Source organism: Sorex araneus, chromosome 2 (assembly GCF_027595985.1).
Source record: "Sorex araneus isolate mSorAra2 chromosome 2, mSorAra2.pri, whole genome shotgun sequence".
NCBI classification, from domain to species: Eukaryota; Metazoa; Chordata; class Mammalia; order Eulipotyphla; family Soricidae; genus Sorex; species Sorex araneus.
This window is the reverse complement of record NC_073303.1, coordinates 234,360,187-234,377,134: the sequence shown is the minus strand read 5'-3', so window position 1 is coordinate 234,377,134 and position 16,948 is coordinate 234,360,187. Positions and strand designations below refer to the sequence as shown.

At 61.1% G+C, this 16,948-nt stretch overlaps 1 protein-coding gene across 6 annotated transcripts in view; it reads left to right on the top strand.

The window, feature by feature from the left end:
- The window catches only part of PDE4A (phosphodiesterase 4A), a 44,936-nt gene that overhangs the window by 17,285 nt on the left and 10,703 nt on the right, over positions 1 to 16,948 (top strand). For 4 of the 6 annotated variants that reach the window (XM_055126397.1, XM_055126396.1, XM_055126394.1 and 1 more), the window contains 6 exons: positions 11,724 to 11,915; positions 12,362 to 12,398; positions 12,472 to 12,542; positions 13,326 to 13,375; positions 13,554 to 13,666; positions 16,510 to 16,603. In XM_055126397.1, the coding sequence (XP_054982372.1) occupies positions 11,724 to 11,915; positions 12,362 to 12,398; positions 12,472 to 12,542; positions 13,326 to 13,375; positions 13,554 to 13,666; positions 16,510 to 16,603 (557 nt within the window). Of the gene's footprint in view, positions 1 to 5,301; positions 5,454 to 11,723; positions 11,916 to 12,361; positions 12,399 to 12,471; positions 12,543 to 13,325; positions 13,376 to 13,553; positions 13,667 to 14,680; positions 15,107 to 16,509; positions 16,604 to 16,948 lie in introns of those variants that run through there. The other 2 variants (XM_004616772.3, XM_055126398.1) reach the window with 2 other exon arrangements.

The window sequence follows — 16,948 nt, the reverse complement described above, 5'->3', positions numbered from 1 at the left end:
TGCTGGGAATCGAACCTGGGTCGGCCACGTGCAAGGCAAACGCCCTACCCGATGTGCTATCGCTCCAGCCCTGATTTCTGTGTTATTTTAAGTTTTCGTTTCTTTGCTCTTTTTTTTTTTTTCTGTCCTTGGGCCACATGGGCAGGGTTCAGGGTTTACTCCTGGCTGCGACCGAAGGGGTGACTTCAGGCAGGTATGTGGGCACCCTGGACCGTGCCAGGGATGGTGCCCAGACTGGCAAGCTGTGCTGGTGCCTTGTTCTTCCGAGTCTGCAGCTACACTGAGCTCTCACTCTGGCGGAGGTTTGTCTACCAGCTGTCTCGCCCCTCCCAGCTTCAGGCTTGCTACCTATTGGCCACTGTGCCTTGCCATCGACCCCCAAATGAGTGACCCAGGCTTGCCTCTGACCTCTGACCCTTGGGAGTCATCAGGCCTGGGGCCACCACTGCCTTTCCGGAGCTTCTTTCCTTCTCATTTGGCTCTCCAGCCTGAGTCCTGTCACCTGTCCTGTCTGGGCGGGCAGACGGGTGGGTGGATGGATGAGTGGAGGGATGGGCAGATGGATGGGTGGATGGAGGGATGGAGAGATGGATGGATGAGTAGATGCATGGATGAAGGGATGAGTGGGTGGAGGGATGAGAGAATGGCGGGACGGATAAATGAGTGTTAGATGGGAGGATGAATGAATAGATTGAGGGAGGGCTGAGTGCACAGATGAATGGACGGATGGAAAGATGACGAACGGATCGTCATCCTTGGCCTCTTGCAGGAAGTTACGCGGTTGCCGCGTCCTGAATGTCCGTGAACACGGCAGCCTGGCAGTGCATTTGGAAGGGGCTGTTACTGGGCCATCCTGGGTCCCCTCGGGGGGTACAGACATTGATGAGGACAAAGCTGGCCGGGAGGTGAGCAGAGCAGACTGGGGGCCGGGGGGAGCAGGGGCAGGGCGCTCCCTCCACAGTAGAGACAGGCCCTGGATTGGGTCCCGGCACCCAGAACACAAGAACAAAGTGCCGGTCTGGAACGCGGAGTGTACGGGGCAAGGGGCTCATCCTGTACATGGCCCATTCCACCCCGGCCCCGCACGTCGTCCCCCCCAGCACTGCCCAGAGTTGGCCTAACCCCTCCCGCTTCCTTCCCTGTGAAGCCCTGAATGCCTGTGAAGCCCTGAGTGCCTCTAATTGTGTGCTCTCTACCGTTACCATTCTCCCCATTCTACAGATGATAAAACTGAGTCTCAGAACTAACCTGAACTGGGACACAGAACCAATGGGAGTCTGGACCAGCATCTGTCACCCCTTATTTCGTAACCCCCCACCCACATCTCCATCTCCTTAAGCTTTTTTTCCTGGGGCGGGAGCGATAGCACAGTGGGTAGGGCGTTTGCCTTGCATGTGGCCAACCCGGGTTCGGTTCCCAGCATCCCATATGGTCCACCGCCAGGAGTAATTCCTGAATGCAGAGGTTACTCCTTACAGGAGTAACCTCTGTGCATCGCCGGGTGTGACCCAAAAAGCAAAAATGATAGGGGCTGGAGCGATAACACAGCGGGTAGGGCATTTGCCTTGCATGTGGCCGACCCGGGTTCGATTCCCAGCATCCCATATGGTCCCCCAGCACCGCCAGGAATAATGAGTAACCACTGTTCACTGTTGGGTGTGACCCAAAAAGCAAAAAAAAAAAAAAAAGCAAAAATGATAATAATAACAGAAATCAGCATCCTGTAGTTGCTAACTTTTTTTTTTCTTTGCTATTTGAGTCACACCCAGCGATGCTCAGGAGTTACTCCTGGCTCTGGACTCAGGAGTTACTCCTGGCAGTGCTCAGGGAACCATATGGGATGCTGGGAATCGAACCTGGGTCGGCCGCGTGCAAGGCAAACGCCCTCCCTGCTGCACTATCGCTCCAGCCCCAGCGGGCTGTAGGTTGAAAGTGTGTTCAGACCAGGGAGAAGGCTCAAAGCGGCTGGAGCACTCGCTTTCCTTGGGGACCCCTGTGGTCCTAGGACCACCAGGAGCACCCTGGGCCCCACTGCACGTAGGCCCCCGGACTATGAGGAAGGTTTCCCAAGCCGCCCTCGGGCTGGAGGTGGAGAGCCGCTGCTTTTATTTCACTGTTTCATTTTGGGGTGACTGTCGGCCATTCATTCTGGACCTGTCGTGGTTCCGGGGTTCTGTGGGAAGGCCCAAGGCCAGTGCTGCTCAGGGGGCACCTTCAGTGGTGATCCCCGTAGCGTGAGGCCTGAGGTCTGGTTCTTGGGGAGCACCTGATGAGCGCTGGGGACTCTGAAACTCGGAGCCTCATAGAGTCCACTGAGGGGCTGGGGCAGTGCACAGTGGAGAGGCGCGTGCCTTGCACGTGACAACCCGGGTTTGATCCCCAACACCACATCTGGTCCCTGAGTCCCATAGGCAGTGATCCCTGAGCCAGGCATCAGCCTGGGCACCATCCGAGGTCGGCCCCAACAAGGGCTCGTTGGGGAGCCCTGGGGATCTGGGGGCTTCTGGGGTCCTTAAAAATTATGAGACATGGGGCTGGAGTGATAGCACAGCGGGTAGGACATTTGCCTTGCATGCAGCAGACCCGGGTTCAAATCCCAGCATCCCATATGGTCCCCTGAGCACTGTCAGGGGTGATTCCCTTGTGCAGAGCCGGGAGTCAGCCCTGAGCACTCGAAATCCTCAGGGGTCCGAGCCATAGTACAACAGGACCTATGTCTGATGCCCAGCAACGCACGGCTCAGCAGGCCCTGTCAGGAATAAGACCTGAGCACTGGGGAGTCCTCCACCCCCCAAAAAGACACAGCCCGGGCGCCCGGGGCGGTGGCCTCCAGTATCCCTGGGGAGTGCAGGTGTCTGGGGCCCAGGGTGCACCCCAGGGTTGGTGTTGCATCTCCTGACTTTGGGGATACCCCTGAGTCTGAAGGCACCAGGAGTAGGTGGGGGCACCCCAGGGACGCCATGGAGAAACTTGGGGTTTGGGGCTATCTGAGTAACTGGAGAAGCATTGCTGGGGCCTGGAGGGGGCCTGAGGGCTTGGGGGTGCTCGTGTCACCTCCAGATAAGGCTCTGTGGCAGTGGAGGATTTCGGGGTGCTCTGCAGGTCTCCTGGCTCAGGGTGGATGGGGCACTGAGGGCAGTTAGGAACCTCTGCAGGGCCATACCCGGTGGTTCCGGGGTCTGAGTGGATTTCTCATGGGTTGTCAGCACCAGCGGTATCTGGGGGTGCAATCGGAAGGGGGTTTTGTGAGGGGAAGCCAGGCATTTGGGGGTCCCTGCGGAAGTCTCGGCGACAGCGGGTGACCGTCTGAAGGATGCTGGGGACAGTTGAGGTCTGAGGACCGTCTGCACACCACCAGCGGTTAGTGAGAGGCCCCATGGACTCGGGCTGCGGGAGGCACGTCCGGGGGGGTGGTGGTGACCGCGGGGACGTCCGAGCTCCCGCGGCGGGGCGGGGCCGGCCCTGGGGTGTCCGGGTGTCCCCGCTGCGGCCTTGCGGGCGCCCCAGGCCCGCCCCGCCCCGGGGGCGGCCCCAGCGCGAAGCCGGAAGGGCCGAGGCGCCGGGCGGGGTGCGGCGGGCGGGCGGGCCGCGGGGGTGCAGCTGCCCCGCGCCCCCCGCGGCCATGGCGCGGCCCCGCGGCCTGGGCAGCATCCCCGAGCGGCCGCCGGCCGAGGACGAGGCGTTCCTGCCCGAGCCCCCCTGGCCGCGCGCGCCCCGCCGCCCCGCGTCGCCGCCCGCCTCGCCCGTCTTCTTCGCCAGCCCGACGCTCCGCCGGCGCCTCCGGCTGCTCCGCTGCTGCCACGACGGCGGCCGCCCCGCGGGGCCCGGGTAAGTGCGGGCGCGCCGGGGTTGCGGGCGCGGGGTCCGGGCGCCCGCACCGCCCCCCCCCCCCCGCCCCGGGGCTCGCCTCCGCGCGGCCCCGCTTTCCTCTTCCGTCGGGGGCCGCGATCCAAATCATCGCTGCCCGCCGGGGTTGCCCTGGAGACGTCTGATCGTGCATGCAGTCGGCGCCAAATAAGCGCCCCGGCAGCCGCTTCCTGCGCAGACGTGCGGGCGGACAGGGGGAGGGGGCGGGGGGGGGAAGAGGACCCGGAGCAGCACCCAGGGGCGCTTCTTCCCCGGCCCCGTGAGCCATCCAGTCCTGGGGGGCTGTGAAATGGAGCCGGGGACGGAGGGGACGCGGGGCTCTGCCACGACCTGGGGCGGCGGTGGGTGTCGGGTGCCCGCTGGCCCTGGCGTCCAGGGCACATGGTGGACCCTGCCTGGCACGGGGAGCCCGGGTGTCTGGCGCCTGCACGCCACATCCGGCCTGGGTTCACCGTGGCAGTTCATGGGGACGCGAAAGTTGGCAGCAGCCGGGGCGTCGGGCACGCGCTGGCGCGGGGGTGGCTCCCCAGAGCCGGGAGGGCATCCCCGCTGCGCCTCCCCTCTGCACACTTTATTTTTAATTTAATTATATATGTGTGAGGGTGGTTTTGTTTTGTTTTGTTTGGGGGGCACACCCGGTCATGCTCAGGGGTTACTCTAGGATCGCGCTCAGGGATCATTACTGACGGTGTGTGTGTGGGGACCCCATGAGTGCCAGGGATCGAACCTGGGTCTCCTGGTGCAAGGCAAGCGCCCTCCCTGCGGTACTCTCTCCAGCCCCTGCGCTCGCTTCTTTAGATTATTCGAGCCCTCGGATCCCCATGTGGAGATAGGCGTCCTGCGGGGTCCGGGGAGCCCATGGGCATGAGGGGAGGGAGGAGAAGCGGAGGAGAGGTCGCGCCTCTGGGTGCCCGGCGGCGTGGCGGGGGGGCGGAATCAGTGTCTCCCCCGGGCTCTTCACTTTTATTTCTCTCCGGTCCGCTCCCTTCCTGCCCGATCCCCCCTCTGGCGCCGCCTTCCCCCTTCCCCTGGGTTTTTACCGGACCCTGCGCCCCGCCGGAGCGGCCAGCGCTGTCCCCAGGGTTCCTCGCCGGCTCAGCTCGACGTCAAGAGGGAGGGCGAGGCGGAGGCGGGGCCCGAGCCAGGGGCGGATCCGGACCCGGAGGGAGCGAGGCTCCCGGGTCGGGGTGCACGCAACGGGGCCCCAATTCCCCGGGCGCGCGGTGGCATGGGGGGCTCGGGCGGGAGGCGCGCGCCGAGTTCCGTCGCGCGCGGCGCGGGCACAACGGACGCGGGGACGCCCGAGCGCCCTGGGACGTCCCTGGGGGGGTCGCCGGGAGGGCGGGGTGGAGGCGGCGCCTGCGGCGGCCGCACACTCGAGCCAGGACCGCTGCGGGCCACAAGGCCGTGCCGGCGGCCCCAGGCGCGCCCCGAAGGCGCTTGGCACCCATGCGCCCCAACGCCGTGCCCCGCGCCCGGCCCCGGCCCCCCGCCCTGGCGCTGCCCGCCACGGCCCCGGAGCCGCGGTGCCACTTCTCCTTCAGCGATGTGGACATCTGCTGGCGTTCTCCCGGGAAATCTGTCAGGTGGGTGGCCCGTGGCCAGCACCCCTCTTGGTCACCGAGGGCTGCGGCTACACCAAATCTCTGTGTGTGTGTGTGTGTGTGTGTGTGTAAAAGACAGAGATGGGCGGACAGGTGGCCTTGGTGGAGTCCCCAAAGCATTTTCCAGGGTCTGCCCGATGTCCTTCTTTGCCCCTATCTTTCTGGGTGCTGCTGAGGGCTTCCTGGAGGTGGTAACCTCCAAAATGAGTGCTGCTGCGGGGAGCCCCTTCCTGCCTATGCAGGATGGGATCCCTTCCCCCCTCTTTGCACCCCTAAACCTGGACTTCTGGCGTTCAGCCTGGCAACAAGTATGAGTATCTAGCGTCACCTGGGCTCCATTCCCAGGCCACCGGCTAGGTGCCAACCCCGCGGGCCCTGCTCTGCCCGGCCTCCAGCTTTCCACCCCCACCAGTCCCTGCCTGGGTGAAAAACGGGGTGGGGGTGGGGAGGGGAGGCTCCCTCAGGCGGGCGTGGGGGTGGGGGTTGGGGAAAGGTTTGGTATTTAGATTTGGCAGGAATCTGGGGGCTCCAGAACTGACCACACCACACAGCGGGCATTGGGGCCACCTGGTGCCAAGTGTGGGTTTCCTGTCAGGCTGGGGGCGCACAGAGAAGCCAACAGCTGATGCGGCCCTGGGGAGGGGGCAGACCATGACACACATGACACACTGCCCCTGTCTACACAGCACGTGCCGACCAGATTCACAGCCCATCGTCCCTCCCCACTCAGGAGCCTGCGGGCCCCGCCCCCGAGTGACCATTGTCCGAGGCCACAGGCCAGCCACTCCTCCCCCCTCTGCTGTGCTTCTCCCCCACAGCTGCACCAGAGGGGGCCCCCCTCCCCTGCTGAGGAAACACCAGCCCCTTCTCCCGACACCCGCCCCAGGCAGCCCCGCCGGCAGTATCACCTGGCACTGGCGCCTGCCCACAACTGCAGAGTGACCTTCAGAAACAAATGCCACAAGACTCCTGGCACCCGTCCCCCCGCGCGTCAGGTGGCACAGGGCAGGGTGCCCGGGGGTCACCAGGCCTCGCGGGACACCGCCCACCCGTGGGTGAGGGGTCCCCGCACGGAGCCGGGTGGCTGCTGGCTGCTCTGGCTAGCAGGGTGCGTGTGTGCGGTGCTGCAGTGTCCAGGCGGTGAACTCTGGCCCCCAGGCATGGCTCCCGTGCCCCCCACCGTACCCCCATGCCCGCCCCCCGCCTGTCCGTCCACCATGTTAGTTTCCCCTAGGCCCCTGTCACAGATCCCCGAGGCCTCTGTCAGCCCCTGGGTTCCCTGGCAACCTCAGGAGCCCAATTTGGTGTTTCAGGAGCCCAGGTGGACGGGCCAGGGTCCCGGGCGGGGGGCCGTAGCAGCAGCTTCACCCCCTGGGACCACCCGGCAGCGGGGTGCCGCCCAGGAAGGCCCTTGGCTCTGCATTGTGGCTTGGGGTCCTTGGGGGGCACAGCTGGGCTCAGCCCCCCAGGGCAGCCAGGGGTGATGCGCCTGCGTGCCCTCGTGCAACTCTGCAGGAGGGGGCTGGAACCTGCCCCCCACCTCCCCTGCCGCCTCTCCGCTCTGTTCCCCGCCCCTCACAGAGCCCCTGGGACTGTGGCTCCTAGAAGCACAAACAGAGGCCCCCCAGGGGCCCTCCCCTTCCCAGCTGGGCCCCCAGGCTCCTGCTGACGTGCACCCGACCCGGAACCCGCTGCCTTGCCCCTTGGGTCCCTCTGGGTCCCCTGCAAGGGCGATCGGGTGATTGGGGTGAGCTGGGCTCCTCGGTACAGAATCATGCCCCTCTGCCTCCCAGAGGGATAGGGGCCCAGCCAGAAAACCCAGCTGGGGGGGAGGGGTGGCCGGAAGGACATTATCGCCAGGAGGGCGCTGGCCTTGCACACAGTCCATCTGGGTTTGATCTCCAGCATCCCATAGGGTCCCCCGAGCACCGCTGGGAGTGATCCCTGAGCCCCGCCCCCAAACAAGACAAACCAAAACCCTCCCAGAAACCCCACCGGGATTTTTTGGAAGGCAGGATCCGGCCCTTCCGTACTCTGCTGTGCCTCAGTTCCCCCGTGGAGCAGGAACCCAGCCCCGTGACTGGGGAGGGCATTAGCGGGTGCTCTGTGTGTGCTGAGTTACTGAGGGCGTGTGCGTTGGTGGGGGGCACCGCGGGCAGTGCTCAGGGCTCACTCCTGGTGGGCTCAGGGGGACCAGCTGCGTGTGAGGCGAGTGCCGGAACCCCTGAATGTCTCTCCAACCCTGAACATGTCTCATAAGTATCTCGCGAGTGTTTGATTTATTTCTTACATTTGGCTTTGGGGCTACACATGGCAGTGCTCAGGGCTCAGAACTTAGTCCTGGCAGGGCTCAGCGGACCCCGTGAGGGGCCGGGGATAGAACTCAGGTCGGCCACGTGCCAGGCAAATGCCCTCCCTACTCTGCTGTCTCTTTGGCCCCACTGGGTATTGTTTCTGGCCTGGAGCCTTCGGTATACAGAAGGTGCTCAATAAATGGACATTCCTGGGGCCGGAGTGATAGTATAGCAGGAGGGGCATTTCCCTCATGCAGCCAACACGGCGATGCTCAGGGGTTCCTCCTGGCTCTGTACTCAGGAATTAGTTCTGGCAGCACTTGGGGACCATAGGGGATGCCGGGGATCGAAGCCGGGTCGGCCAGATACAAGGCCAATGCTCAACCCACTGTATAATCACCTCAGCCCCCTCACCCCAGGTTACATCCTCAGCATCTCTAGGGTCCCCTGAGCTGCTGCCACCAGGAGTGAGTCCCGGTGCAGAGCCAAGAGTCAGCCCTCAGCATAGCATCTCCGGGTGTGACCTCCCCCCCAGACAAAAATAAATAAGTGGACATTTCTTTTCTTGGCTTTTCTTTCTGGGGTTGTGCAGGTGTGTGGGTGAGTCCCGCTGTCAGTCGGGTGGGGGGGCTGGCCTAGGGGTACAACTGTCCTTGTGCGGGGAGCAGCCCAGCTGTTTCCAAAGACAACCCCCTTCACACACTGGCTCGAGTACCAGGCTCTCTCCACAGCCTCCCGGCGCTGCTTAACTTCCTTTGTTGTTTGTGGCTGCAGCCAGTGGTGGCTCAGGGTTTATTCCTGGCTCTGTGCTTTGAGCTCAGACCTGGTGGGACTCTGGACTCTATAGGGTGCCGGAGATCGAACCCGGGTCTGCCACAAGCAAGAGCCAGAGCCTGCCCTGTTGTCCTAAGGCTCCAGCCTGCAGTTTCAGTTTATTTTTTTATTTTTTTATTTTTTTGGGTCACACACTGATGGAGTTACTACTGGCTCTGCAGGGATTAGTTCTGATGGTACATGGTGCACGGGGGACTTTGTGGGATGCCAGGGCGGGGGTCAAAGCCGGGTGAGCTGTGTGCACGGCAGACGCTCTCCCTGCTGTGCTCTGACTCCAGCCCCGGTTCAGTTTCTTTAAAGCCCATAGCAACCTGCCCGGAAGTGTCTGTTTATTGTGTTTCCTGGTGGAGGTGTGAAATCCTCAGCATTCTTGGTGCTCATTTGCATTTCCCTAAGGACAAAAATGACATTTCCAGTCTCTGGTTGGCGGCTAGGAACCTCTGAACTTTTCTACTATTGTTTTGAGATTTTGTTTTTCGAGGCCACTCAATTTTGGCGTGTGTGGCTGGGAGGGCAGGGTCACGTGGTGTTGGGGACCATGCTTGGGGCTATCACATGCAAAGCACCTGCCCTGATCCTTTCTTTCTTTTTTTCTTTCTTTTTTCGTTTTTTTTGGGTCACACCCGGTGATGCTCAGGGTTTACTCCTGGCTCATGCACTCAGAAATCACTCCTGGCAGTGCTCAGGGGAACACATGGGATGCTGGGAATACAACCTAGGTTGGCCGGGTGCAAGGCCCTACCCGCTGTGCTATTGCTCCAGTTCCTATAAAATCTTTTTTTTTTTTGCCTTTTGGGTCACACCCGGCGATGCACAGGGGGTTACTCCTGGCTCATGCGCTCAGGAATCACCCCTGGCGGTGCTCACGGGACCATATGGGATGCTGGGAATCGAACCTGGGTCGGCGGCGTGCAAGGCAAACGCCCTACCCGCTGTGCTATTGCTCCAGCCCCTATAAAATAATTCTTAATTTATCTCCCTCCCTGGGACATCGTCCTGCTCAGCTCCACCCCCAGAAGATGTTCAAATCCCGCAGTCCCTCAGTCCTCTCTGTCCACACTGCTGCTGACTAGTCCGGCTGGCACATCCAGTCGTGGTGCTAACATCCATGGCTGTCCCCTCCAGAACACTATCCTTCACTGGGGGAGCCCATTCCAGCTGGTTTCCGTCTACCTTGCTGGTCCCTGGAGGTCTGCACGTTCCCGCGGGTGAGGGTCCTGCTGGCTCCCCCCAGCATACTGACCCCAGGAGGCCAACACACTTGGCAGAGGTTGAACTTCCGGTGGCCGGGCTGCTGGAAATGGCTCCAGTGACCGACTGAAGTATTCTTGGGGGCTGGAGGGTTCTTCAGTGCCGGGGCACTTGCTTTGCGTGTGGCCAACCCAGGTTTGAGCCCCAGCATCCCCTATGGTCCCCTGAGCCCACCAGGAATCTGCCCTAAGCACTGCCAGGTATGGACCCAAACCAAAAATATATATATAATTATGTATGAACATAATTGTATGTAAATATGTGTATATATAAATACATTGTATATAAATATACTATATGTTCTATAGGAGATATGTTATATAATATATTTTATAAGAATATTCATGTTGGGGCTGGAGCAATAGCACAGTGGGTAGGGCGTTTGCCTTGCACGTGGCCAACCCGGGTTTGATTCCCAGCATCCCATATGGTCCCCTGAGCACCGCCAGGAGTAATTCCTGAGTGCAGACTCAGGAGTAACCCCGGTGCATCACCAGGTGTGACCCAAAAAGCAAAAAAAAAAAAAAGTTTATGTTTATATAACGTTTATGTTATAGAATAATATAATGATCAATAATATATATTTATGTGTATATTTATCACTGTATCACTGTCATTGTCATCCCATTGCTCATTGATTTGCTCAAGCTGACACCAGTAACGTCTCCATTGTGAGACTTGTTACTGTTTTTGGCCTATCAAATACGCCACGGGGAGCTTGCCAGGCTCTGCTGTGCGGGCGGGATATTCTCAGTAGCTTGCCGGGCTCTCTGAGAGGGACGGAGGAATTGAACTCGGGTTGGCCATGTGCAAGGCAAACGCCCTATCCACTGTGCTATCGTCCCAGCCTGCATGTATTTGTATATGTACATATATACATAAATATGTTATCAAGATATAGAATATAACTCAAGGGTCAGGTGCCGGCTTTGCACGCAGCTGACCCAGGTTTTATCTCTAACACCCCAGAGGGCCCCGTGACCCCCGCCAGTAGTGAACCCTGAGCACAGAGCCAGGAGTCAGCCCTGAGCACTGCAGGGTGTGGCCCCAAAACTAAATATATGTAATTTACCCCCCCCTAAATAAAAAGGAAGGGGCCTGAAAGACGGCTTGGAGGGCTAGACTGAGCTCAATGTGCAGGCCAGTGTGGCTGGGCGGCGATAGCGGGTTTTGGGGAGGGACAGGTCCTGCCAGACCTCGGAGCCTGTTCATTCATTGGCTGTGGAAATGCCTAACGCTAAAGGCAGGTGGACGGGGACTGGAGTGATAGCACAGCGGGTAGGGCGTTTGGCTTGCATGCGGCCGACCCGGGTTCTATTCCCAGCATCCCATATGGTCCCCTGAGCACTACCAGGGGTAATTCCTGAGTGCAGAGCCAGGAGTAACCCCTGTGCATCGCCGGGTGTGACCCAAAAAGCCAAAAAAAATAAAATAAAAAAATAAAGGCAGGTGGACGCAGGTGCCCTGGCGCGCCCTCTGGTGGCGATGGCGGGAACAGGCGAGGGGCTGCCAGAGATGTTGGGGGCCAGACCCCCAAGAGAGCAGCTACTATTTCCCCATAGATGTGGGCATGGGGCAAGGGGAGACAGAATGAGGCGGATCCTGCATCTCCGTGGGGGCTGTGCACTGCTGCGGGGTGAGCCTGTTTGGTGGTGGGCTACCATGTCATTTCGGACTTGCACCACCCAGCCTCTCCCCAAGGCCCCGACAGAGGCTCTGGATAGCAAAGGAACTCGGAGGCCGAGCCCCGCACTCCCTGTCTTTTAGGGGTGCCTCTCTCACTGCCCTCCCTGCGTGCCCACACACCCCGCCTCCGCCAGGGAATTCTCTGGCTGCCCTCCCCCCTGACCATCCCCCCACTTTCCACCTGCAGCTTTGAGGCAGAGAATGGACCCGCGTGCTCGCCCGCCCGCAGTCCCCTGGACTCGCAGGCCAGCCCGGGCCTGGTGCTGCACGCGGGGGCGGCCGCCAGCCAGCGCCGGGAGTCCTTCCTCTACCGCTCCGACAGCGACTACGACATGTCCCCCAAGACCATGTCCCGGAACTCGTCGGTCGCCAGCGAGGCGTGAGCACCCCACCCGCCCCTGCCCCGGGACCCCACCCCCCGGAGCTGTCCAGACTAAACTGGTGCACCCCCTCCCCTCCTTTCCCTGTTCCCCCAAATCATGGTGGTTCCCTCTGAGCTCCCAGAGCACCCTTCTGCCTGCCTTCAGCCCCTCTTGGCCCCACTCTAGCGGGCTGGAGAGGGGACAGCGGGCAGGAGGGTTACCTGACATGGGGCTGACCCGGGTTCAATCCCCGGCACCCTATAGGGTTCCCTGAGCGCAGAGCCAGAAGCAAGCCCCAAGCACCACCAGGGGTGGCCCCCCAAACTAAAATATACCCAGCCCTGTCCTACAGTGGCCACCCTGGACAGCCACCTCTCTGCTCTCCCAGCCCCTCTGCCCCCCACCCTGCCCCGTGGGGGTCCTGGCGCAGAGACCCCTGACCCACACCCGTCACTGTTTGCAGACATGCTGAGGACCTCATCGTGACTCCATTCGCCCAGGTGAGACCCCCTCTCCCAAAGACGGAAGGGGCTCCAAGCCCCCCCCATCCCTCACGGCCGCTCCCCATCCTAGGTGCTGGCCAGTCTCCGGAGCGTCCGCAGCAATTTCTCCCTCCTGACCAATGTCCCCCTCCCCAGCAACAAGTAAGTGACAACTGCCCCCCACCCCCCCCACACACACCTGCCCTTGCTATGTGGCTTCAGGAAGGCTCTTGACCTCTCTGAGCCTTTATTCAGGCCCCTGCTACCTTGGAGCCAGTAATCATGAAAACTGGAAGGCCTGAGATGCAGAGACTTTTATGGAAATAGATGAATCTGGGCACATGATCAGGGGAAGTAGCCCAGCCCAGGAGTCATTCCTGGCCCTCATAGCAACTTCTGGGCGAATACCCTCCTTTACACAGTGGCGAGAGTTCAGACACAGATACGCTAGCATGGCCAGACAGATAGTGCCGTGGGTAAGGTGCTTAACTGTATGCAGCCGACCCCTATTTGATTCCCAGCATCGCACTTCCAAGAGCAGGTGTGACCCCCATACAAAAGCAGAACCAAAAAAAGGAAAGGCATAAAGTTGCTAGAACTTTGCCAGTCACATAGTATGTGCTTATTAAATAGCTTTTTTAGGGCCCTGGTGTTGGTGAAGCCCGAAAGTCCCTTTGGGAGTGGGGGGTTCCTTCTTAGAAGATTCAAGGAGGGAGGGAGGAAGGGAGGGGGCAAGGGGTGGGCACAGGGCAGAGACCCCAAGGCTCCCAGCTCAGGCCTCTCACCTTGTACCAGACCTGTGATGGTAATGAGTGTCTTTCACCAATTTGAGCCTCGTTTCCCTCGGTGACCGGGCAGAAAAAGGAAAACTGGCATTGTTGACAGAGAGGGGGAGAACAGGAATGGGGGGTGCCCAGGCTGATGTGGGAGCCCCTTTCTTTGCAGGCGGTCCCCGCTGGGCGGTCCAACCCCCGTCTGCAAGGCCACACTGTCAGGTAGGCTACGCCCAGCGAGGGGAGGACGAGGCCCCTCTCGCTTGCCCCATGCGGAGGTGGGGGGTCCAACACCCAGGGTGGCTCCCCCACCCCTTTCCCTGCACCCCCCTTCCTCGGAGGGGTTCTGAGGGTCCGCCGGCCGGCCCCTGCACTCAGTGCCCCGCTGCCCCTTCTCCAGAGGAAACGTGCCAGCAGCTGGCCCGGGAGACGCTGGAGGAGCTGGACTGGTGTCTGGAACAGCTGGAGACCATGCAGACCTACCGCTCCGTGAGCGAGATGGCCTCGCACAAGGTGAGCGGGCCCTGGAGGCGGGATCAGCTGCAGAGTAGGGCCATCATTGGATGCGACCAACCTGGGGACCCGCCCTTGGGCGGGGCCAGAGGAGCAGGGGCGTGTCTGTTGTGGCCAGGTGGGGTGGAGCCTCACGGGGCGGAGTCGTGTGTGGGCGTGGTCTGACTGACGAGGGGCGGGGTTAGTGTGGGTGTGGCCGGTCCAGGGGCGGGGTAAAGCCCTGGATCTTTTGGTAGGCGCTGGTGTTGAATGGGTGAATGAATGAATGAGTGTCTATATCGATTGGTTGACTGGTGTGTCCCTGGGCTGACAAGAATTTGTGGGTGTGTTTCGGTGATTATGTGGGGTTCAGCACAGCAGGGTGCCTGGAACCAAGGCCCCGTAGGGGGCACCTTGGCAAGCAGGGGAGGGGGAGTATGGGGGGTGTCTCTGGGAATAGGTGACGCCTGGTGACTGTGTACCTGGGGGGCTGGAGTATCTGAGAATGTGATGTGCGTCTGTGTGTGTGTGGCATATGGGACTCGCATTTTGGTCCCCTATGGCTGGAGCGATAGGACAGCAGGGAAGGAGCTTGCCTGGCACACAGCTGATTCAAGTCTGATCCCCAGCATCTCATAGGGTCCCCCAATTCCTGAGTGCAGAGACAGGAGTAACCCCTGAGTACCCCCCAAAACTGAAAAATATAAAGTTAAAAAAAAACATGAGTCCAAAAGCCTTTTATGTCTATACACAACTAGTAGTTCCAAATGTTTTGAATATCAGAGTAGTGACTGTGGATGTGGCAGGTGTCACCCCCAAAACCGTGTGTCCAGCACAAGTCCCGGGGCTTGGTGTCCTTGGAGAGTGGTTTTTGGGGTGCGTCTGTAGCCTGCTGCTCTCAGGGTTCTGCGGAGGGGACAAGGGAGGGTGCCTCGCCGAGTCCCTGGCAGCTACACCTGGAGAGCGGCTGGCTCAGGCCCCTTTAACGCCCCCCCCACCACCACCTGACGTCGTGCAGCTCCCAGTACTGCAGTGAGGGCTCTCAGCTCTCAGGCAGATGCCAGAGCCTCCCTAGAGGCGCTGCTGGGACCCTCACCCTGCCCTCCCCTCCATGGGCAGGGTCCCCCGGCCGCCTCCAGCTGCTGCTGAGCCGGGGCCCAGCAGGGCCAGGGGCGGGCAGACGCAGACGATGTAACCAGGGCTGGCTCCGGGAGCGCGGAGGGGAAGGGAGCCCCCAGCCCAGCTGGGCCGGCCCAGGCCCCTCCGCGGCTCCCCCGCTGCCCACCTGCCGGGGCCCCTTGCCCTCCCCCACCCCTACCTCCCCAGGGGGCACCCCCTGCCCCCAGCCCAGGCTCTGTGCTCAGCTGCCCCAAGCTTGGGGGCTAAGGCTTCAAGATGCCCTTGGTGGATTTCTTCTGCGAGACGTGCTCCAAGCCCTGGCTGGGGGGCTGGTGGGATCAGGTAGGAGATGGGGTGGGGCGAGCCCAACCTCCCCTCGCTGGCGCCCTCCCCCTTGGGGCTGGTGTGGGGTACGTGGTCCAGAGATGAAGCCTTGTGACTGCGTGCACGCGCGCGTGTGTGTATGTGTGTGTGTGTGCGCGTGTACGTGTGTGTGTGTGTGTGTGTGTGTGTGTGGCCCAGGGCTGGGGGCTCCCTGGCTGGGTATGAACCTCAGTGTATGCATGCGTGTGTGTCTGCATGTCTGCATTTAAGCTTCTGCTACTTGGGGTCACCCTGGCTGCGACCATGTGGCCCCGACTATGCAGTTGTGTACCTGGCCCTGTTGGGGAGCCTGGAGCTGCGTGCTTTTTCCTGGGTACCTGACCCCAAGTGCTGGTGACATAAGGCAGACGCCCCTTGGTTTGTCCATGCAGGGTGGTACAGCTGGCGGAGGCTGGGGAGGCCATGGGGTCCTTGAGGGGCTCTTCCCGTATGCCCACATGCACACAGGGCTTTTCTGTTCCGCTGGAGGGGGGTGCACAGGCCCCCTTCCTGCCCACTGTCTCTCCAGCCTGTCTGGACAGCCTGCTTTTGCTTTGGGGGTGCTGTGGCTGAGCTTGGGGGCGGGGACCCAATGCCCTTTCTCCTCCATGCACAATGTCATGGCAGATGCATGTGGGAAGCGAATGAGGGGGACCCCAGAGAGGCCCCCCCAGCCTGGTTGGGGGATGCTCCGTTTATCTGTCCACTTCTCTGAGGTGGTGTGGAGCAAGGGGGCTATCAGGACCCTCCCTCCCCTGGGTAACTGAATGAGTGTTTCCTCAGTGTGTGCTTCTCCCCAGCCCCCACCTAACCTTCTTTTCACCCAGAGTTCGGCTACTGCATTCCCTCCTGCCAAACTGGGCCAAGGGCCGAGACCCCCTCCCTCCCAGGAATGGGGTCTGCATCTGTGAAAGCCTGGGCTGGGGGGACTCTGGGAATGCAAGGGTTAAGGGGCCGGCAGTCTGCCCCCCTTCTCCCAGCTCAGCTGCTGGTTGGAGCTGGAGTTGCTAAGGAGACTCCCGTCTCCATGGCGACAGCATCTCCTGACATCCCATTGGCTGGTGGTTAGGACAGCGCCCCTCCCTTCCACAGGTGCCTCTACGGCTCCTGGTGGTGGGGGGTGGCCTATGGGGAAGGAAATTGCTCTCCTCAGACAGGGAGGGGGCTCTGAGGCCTGACCCCCTGCAGACCCTGGGCTTCCTCTCTGCCCTGAGGTAGGAGAGGAGGGGCTGGCCCCTCCCCTCCAGCTTCCCCACTGGTGCTCTGAGGGCTAAGGAAGCCGGAACGGGGTCTCCTGGGGGTCTTCAGAAGCTTCTTTCGGGAAGTTGGCACCCCACATCCAGCTGTGAACTTCTCACTCTTCCTTCCCTCTTTCCCTGTAGTTCAAGAGGATGCTGAATCGTGAGCTCACCCATCTCTCAGAGATGAGCCGGTCTGGAAACCAAGTTTCCGAGTTCATTTCCACCACATTTCTGGGTGAGTGGGGGGGGGGGGGCAGCGCCAGGGGGAGGGTGCCCACATGCCTGCAGTTTGTTGCCCAACTTCGTCAGAAGGAGCCCGAGTCTTCACTCCCTGAAGCTCAGAGCCTACATACCCCCGTCACCCCACAAACTCTGCGGGACCCCAAGTTCTTTAGAACCCGTGCATTTGCTTTGTGCGGAAGCAGGATTGGACTAGGACCTCACACAGGCAAGGCATTACCTGGACTGCGGACCCACTGCGTAGGCTTCTCCAAAGAATCTCCAGGGAAATCCCAGTGGGGTTCTCAAAAGTCAACACCCCCACAAAATCCCCAACCGTCAAAGGGACTCATTAAACGTG